Source organism: Mchenga conophoros, linkage group LG4 (genome assembly GCF_057382185.1).
Source record: "Mchenga conophoros isolate Kocher_MC1m ecotype Shallow Benthic linkage group LG4, M_conophoros_male_GT1.1, whole genome shotgun sequence".
NCBI classification, from domain to species: Eukaryota; Metazoa; Chordata; class Actinopteri; order Cichliformes; family Cichlidae; genus Mchenga; species Mchenga conophoros.
Genome location: NC_140529.1, coordinates 11,587,770 through 11,594,480, shown reverse-complemented (window position 1 = coordinate 11,594,480; position 6,711 = coordinate 11,587,770). Strand labels below are relative to the sequence as shown.

Below are 6,711 nucleotides of genomic sequence, written 5' to 3'. Positions count from 1 at the left end.
TAAATGGCAGAAAAGCTTTTTGGGTTTTTTTTTTTTAATCTACTCTAGAAATGTGGGGTCCACAGTATAAAAATGACATTTTACATGAATTAGAACTACTTTCAGTTTTACAAAGGACCACCTAGGTTATAAGAAATCAGCAGATTTTCTGTAGTTTTACATATTTATTTGTTGCAGTTTAATCCCAACTGCAATCATGCTCGCAGATTTCTTTCAATCACTTTCAATCACTGCTGTTTATAGGGTTGAGGGAAACCTTCAGTCAGCTGAGACTGAAGAAGTCACTTGGATGAGTTACGAAACGTTTTTCCCACTTAAAGCGCTACGTACAGATGAGCAGAATCAACCACAGCAATTTCTCCGTCATGTAGAAAAATGTCTAAATTGCACTTCTTTTTCTGATATTAGGATATCCCCGTGATTAAAGCTTTTGTAATAGAAAGAGGTGTTTCATTGGTCGAGATGATGGTAAAATCATGTGGTAAAATGACTTTGACATCACATATGTAGACTACTGTAGATCATATAGTTCTGTATATGAATCAGTAAAGTAACTTTTCACTTACGTAGAACATGATATTAACTGTGTGGCGCTGCTGGGATTTGCACCCAGCATCTCCTCTTTGCATTTTAACCCCCTATGACACAGCACCTTCTACAGATTACTTTGCAGTGCTCTCCTGGTGCTGAAAAGTGTCCTTAAATAAAAGTAGGGGTTTTTTTATTTAAAAAGCACTCCAGTACTCATGAAAGCACTCCAATCAAAATGTACTCTGAGAAAACATTACACATTACATCCTCCAAAGGGTGTTGAACACTACTGCAAAGAAAATGTGAAAGTATGTAAGAAGGTTTAATAATGCCTGACCATATGACTAATAAATTAGAGGTAAGTGGTTACTAAAGAGTGCATAATCGTCAAATTCTGTATGAGCCACAGCAAGGCTTGTGTCTAAACTGACAGTAAATAATTTCCCTGTATGAAATCACTTTTCTTCTGTGGAAATAACTGATTATGATTATTAAATATTTGACTTCCTGTCTCAAATTCTCATTGGGTTGCAAGGACAAACTCTCAGATCAAACTGCTTCACAAATTGTCCAACATAATATCCCTAATAGTGTTACACAGAAAACTGGGGAACACCCACTCAATCAAGCTGCATAAATTGCTATTCAATTTTACAGAAAAAACAAAACAAAGTCAACATCTTCTCTGTTATCATAAGCTACGTATCATACTGATCCATACACCAGTGGCTAAAGTATATTACGTCCACTATAATTTTAATATGTGAACTGTAAAAGGAAGATTCTGTTATTTCTTGCTTCCAAAGTTGCAAAAGAATGATTATACACGCACTGTGCACAGATTAGATAGTAAATCTTCAATCCACTGTGGCCTTTAATAATTATTCTATGAATAAATAAATAAATCAGTTGATTAAAAATATATAAAAAAACAACTGATACATCTATATTGTAGTGCAAGTTCAGTAACTGCTAAATTTATTTTTAAACTGACGTTTTTTGAGCTAACCAAAAACCTGCAGATTACGCTGGTCTAATCATCCTCCCAACATCTGCAGGGCACACTTGTGTAGCGGGTAAGTACAGGGGAGGGGCCCTGAATGTAAACATCACAGGGGAACCAATGATTAACACGCATATCATAAAATGTTCATTTTCATAGACTACCATTGGCTCGTCTTCGGTGGAGGGGCGGGACCTGCAGGCAAGATAAGTAGACAGAGGAAGCGCCTGATGACCCGCTGAAACTTGGAGTCCATTGACATTATTAGTTGGTCCTTTTCATTCGGAATAACGCAGAGGAAAGGAAAACAGCTAAGTGCAGGTTTGTGTAACAAGTAGTAAGCGCTTGTACCTGTCACAATGAGGTCCAAAACAAAGCCAGCACCGCCGCTAATATAAAACTTAAGCAACTGTTTGTCAGCTCTGAGGCTAAACCTGGCTAGCTTGACATAACGTTAGACTTTTGCCTGCTGTTATCAGAGGACATGCTGCGTGCTTCTCTGCCGTGTTGTGTTCTTTATCGATGTCTTTTAAGGAACTTTTGCATTCGGGCTGCTCGTTTGTCAGTATACTCTGATATGTATTGTTTCTGCTCTGCCTCTCCTGCCATATCGTAATCTGTGGACTTTATCAGGTCTGCTGCGTATGTGGAGAACCACCCTCAAATGACACGTTTATCTCTCTGGCGCAATTTCATTATCACGGATGAATGTTTGGACTCCTCCAGAGCCTTGGACTTTATAGCTCAAAAAAAGAAAACCTAACAATATATTATAAAATGAATGCGATGCCCAGTTGTATGTCTATACATTTGCTTTCAATGAGTCATACTTTCTTAGAATATTTATTTATTTATTTTAAGTGGTCTTGAGCAATAGTTCTCCAGAAACTGTTGCTCAGCATTATTAAAGCAGTAAGGGATCATCTTGACAAATAACAGTACAAAAGACAGCCAATATCCACAGAGGAGCTGTGAATGTCCTTGGAGAAGTCTGGAGAACTATTTTGGAAGACTACTTAAAGAAATGACAAGAGAATTCAGACTGTTTTGAAGAATAAAATATTGACTTTCAAGCTTGTTAGAGTTGTACAGATCTGTTTTTGCGTTATTTCTATAATTTCCCCAAAACAACCTAGAAGGTAACCTTTAAACACATTTCCCATTTTCCAAGCAACACTGTAAAGAAAGGAGGGGTGATGCAACATTTTTGCACAGTACTGCAAGAGGTTTGCCTGTAAAACACTGACTGTAGAACACTGTATATTGATTTCCAGAAGCTGCATCTACATTTGTGATCATATATGGGACATGTATGATCATATGAGCATGCGTCTGTGACTGCTTTTATACAGCAGAAATCCTAAATAAGACTGTTTAGATTTTTGTTATTGGAATTGTTGTCTTTTCTGTTTTATTATCTCAGTCAAATGCAAACTTGGTTTGTAGCACAGCGAAGGGCTCGAATACCATCCATCCATCCATCCACTTCCGCTTATTCTTTTCAGGGTCGCGGGGGGGCGCTGGAGCCTATCCCAGCTGTCATGGGCTCGAATACATTTTTTAAATATAAATTTTAACAAAATCAGAAGGGGGAAAAAAATTAAGTCTTTGCAATTTGCCCAACTCTCTATTAGTTTTTTTGTAGCCAGGACCTCATTTGAACAAGGGTGGAGTGTTATGTTATCTTTAGCATGGAGTAGCAGATGGTTAAAATACTAGAATTTCACTCATAAAACCTGAAAAACAAACACCTTGGCTGGACTGTCCCACACAGCATGTCTTGTCTCTTTTGAAAGGTGACACCATGGTGACAGAGGGGGAGCCAACAGATTTTGTTAAAGTGTTGCACCTCATGGTTCTCTCTTTCACCTGGGGCATGCAGCTTTGGGTTTCCTTCATTGCAGGTAAGTGGGCCACAGAGCAACAAGGCATGGCTTCAACAAAATGCATGCGTTCCTGTTTTGACACCGTGTTAAACGTCTGTGCCTGCAGGCTTTGTGTTGATTCGGCAGGTAACTCGGCACACCTTCGGCCTGGTGCAGAGTAAGCTTTTCCCAGTGTACTTCTACTGCGTGCTTGGAAGTAACTTTGTCAGCCTGGCTGTGTATGCTGTGTACCATCCCAGAGAGTTGCTGGACTGGCATGAAAGTGTACAGGTGAAATATCACACGCTGCTAGGAATGAAAAAACTGAGCACTTTTGATTGGGGGGAAAAAAGAAAAAATTAAACATTTTGTGAGTGAATCGTCATCGAGTTGCAAGCTTTCCCTTTTCATCTTCCAGATGCTTCTGTTCTTCGTGGCGCTGATCACTGCAGGTCTGAACGCCCAGTGGTTTGGCCCAGAGACCACTGAGTTGATGTTCTTGATGAGGGAGGTAGAGAAGGAGCACAACCTCGGGGAAGAGATCGGCCTGGGCAGCCAGAAAGAGGCTTACACCAAGCTCAAAGAACAGGATCCCAAGTACAAAGCCTACAGGAGCAAGTTTGGCAGTTACCATGGGTTGTCCAGCCTCTGCAACCTGATAGGATTCCTCTGCACCACAACTAATTTGGTCTACACAGCTTTGAATTTAGCCACCATTTAAAGACAATGTTTTAGTTATTAAAGAACCAAAATGCCGTGCACACTTTTGTACTTTGTTATCTAACAGTGTTTCTGGTTCAGAACACTGATAAATGTGCAGGATTTGTTGGTTCTTTTATCACTTTATGATACAGTAGGATTAGGACACACACTCATACGACTTGGATTGGAAGTACTTTAGTTTACAAAAATCATTTCGCCAACTCTTTCTCTATCATATCAGTGTTGAATATGAAGTGTGAATCATAAATAGCAGTATATGTGACATTTTGCAAATGTAATTACAGAGAATTCTGCATCACTTTATCTGCCCCAAGTGTCCTTATGTGCAAGAACTATCTCCAGTGAGCATGCAGAACTCATCATGTGCTGTTCACTGCTGTCAGTTAAGCACTCTTAACCTTTTTGATTACAAAATGGTTTTTTTTTTATCTTGTATAATTTTATTTTATTTTTTGTATTTTTTTTTTAATGTAGTTGGTTTTATTTCTCAGAAAGCAAAGAAAAGTACCAAGCGACATGGAAGCAATGCACGTCCCTCCCCAGTAGGGGGCGATATTTGGACAAAGCTTTCAGATCCATCGTAGCACACAACATAATGCTATTTCATGTGCACCATGACTTTCTTGATTTTGTAGTGCATTTTAAACTTGTCACCACTGTTTAATGAAAACTATGACTGGATGATTAAAGTGTTGTTTTGATTCTTCCATTTGGATCAACCGAGTGATGTCAAAGTCTTTCTGGTGTTTGGCCTAGTGACACGAGCTTTAAAAGCAAACACTTATTTCAAAGAATTGGTTTAGGAAGAAGTGGTCCTGTGATTCTTGTGGATGAATAAAGCCAGGCCAAACAGACAGTGCCTGCTTTCAGAATAAGCAGGTTTTAATTAAATTCTCGGTGATGCACGTCAGGTTGTGAGGAGAGCAGCCTTGGATGCGGGGAACAGAGCTTTGCCGGCCAACTACAGGATAAGCGAGGCACCATTGCTATTAGAATATGAGCACTAATGGACTGTAGTGAAATCATTTCAATATAAAAAGCATAGGCTAGAGGCTGAAAGTAAATGAATTACCTTGTCCCCAATGCAATTAATGTTGGTCCTTTAAAGGCTGTGATCAGGTTTTTAATGTTTTCTTCCAACCCAATGAAAACAGCATTGTATAAACTGGCAGAATTGCTGTTGAGCATACAGTTTTATCTTACTAAAACACTGATGTGCCATGCAGTCATGTCACAAAATAAACAAGGAAGTTAGTCAAAGAGTCTTGAGGAAACAGCACAGCTACACATGCCAACCTTTTGAGGAGTGTAAGAGCTTTACCTGCCTATCAGGTTATCTGCTGCAGTGGAATCAGGAAATAAACCTTTTTCAACCAGGGAAGAGGTTTATTCACTGATCTCTTCAATATTTCTCATGCATTTACAGAGCTGTTAGTGATTATCTCAAAAAGTGAATAATGGTACAAGAATTCTTTGTATGAGGAAAAAAGCTGGACACAGAATATGGATGAACACACGATGTTAAAAACAGCTAAAATTCCTCAACTCTGGGTGTGCAAAATAAAACAAAAGAAAGCTAAGAACAAAAGGAATTGTTGGGGCCTCCTCGCAGACAGGTCCAACCATTCCTCCCTCATTCCTGAGTCACACAAGGAAATGAGTCTGTATTTGTTTCCGAGAACGTAATACTACTGCAGTCGGTATTCTGAAAACGCCTGCTAGTTTGTGGAGTCGTGATGGTATTGCAGTGCAGCCCTGCAGTAATATAGTGTGTTAAATTAATTATGAGTCTAGAAGTCTCAAGCTGCTTTATTCCATCATGTCTTGTGGAGAAATTGGTCCAATTTGCAATTGTCTGATTTCAGTGATGGATAATGCACCTATGCATCATAAAACACCGAGCTCCTAATAGAACCATCTGTCAAAGGATTCTGCTGCTCACTTTGATACAAGCATTAAGGGCCAGGTCTCACACAGCTTCACCTTAGACATGATCAAGTTTTCTGCAGTGTGCACCAGAGAAAAAAAATGAGCAAAGCTCCACGTCTTAACTGAGATTTTGTGATAATAGCTGCTGGACATTTTTCCTGATGCCAGTGTTTGCACCATTTAGGCTCTCTTCTAATGTTGAGTATCTATTCTTATCTATCCTTATACTTAACAGGTTCATTTGTATCTCTCATGTTATCGCTTATCTTATCTTATCTTATCTTGTATATAAGCTTAAAGGGTCAATCACAGGACAAAAAAGGGGATGGGGGAGCGGGGGGGGGGGGGGGGGGGGGGGGGGGGGTTACAAAAATCTGCAAGCACAGGTTAGATCCCTGTATATTTAATGTGTATATCTGTCTGTCTCCCCCCCCCCCCCCAGATGTAGTTCCTTCTGAAAGCAGAGAGCTGGTCACTTCTCTTACACTCAGCTGTACTTCACATCACCGAGCTTGCAATCCAAATGCACTTAGCTGTGGAGCCCATTACTGGTAGTTTATTTTAAAATGACACAGAAAGGCTGTGATTGTTTGGAAGGATGAATCTTGGTTACAGTGAATACTACATGGTGAACCTTTGGCTCCCCCACCCCCACTATAC

At 39.6% G+C, this 6,711-nt stretch overlaps 1 protein-coding gene across 1 annotated transcript; it reads left to right on the top strand.

Annotated features, from left to right (window-relative positions):
• The first annotated feature begins 1,703 nt into the window (after nucleotides 1–1,703).
• tmem205 (transmembrane protein 205) lies at nucleotides 1,704–4,837 on the top strand. Its single transcript, XM_085270308.1, has 4 exons — nucleotides 1,704–1,855; nucleotides 3,331–3,438; nucleotides 3,527–3,690; nucleotides 3,818–4,837. Exons 2-4 carry the CDS (start codon nucleotides 3,339–3,341, stop codon nucleotides 4,118–4,120), a joined length of 567 nt encoding a protein of 188 aa, XP_085126434.1. The 5' UTR covers nucleotides 1,704–1,855; nucleotides 3,331–3,338; the 3' UTR covers nucleotides 4,121–4,837.
• The last annotated feature ends 1,874 nt before the right edge of the window (nucleotides 4,838–6,711 follow it).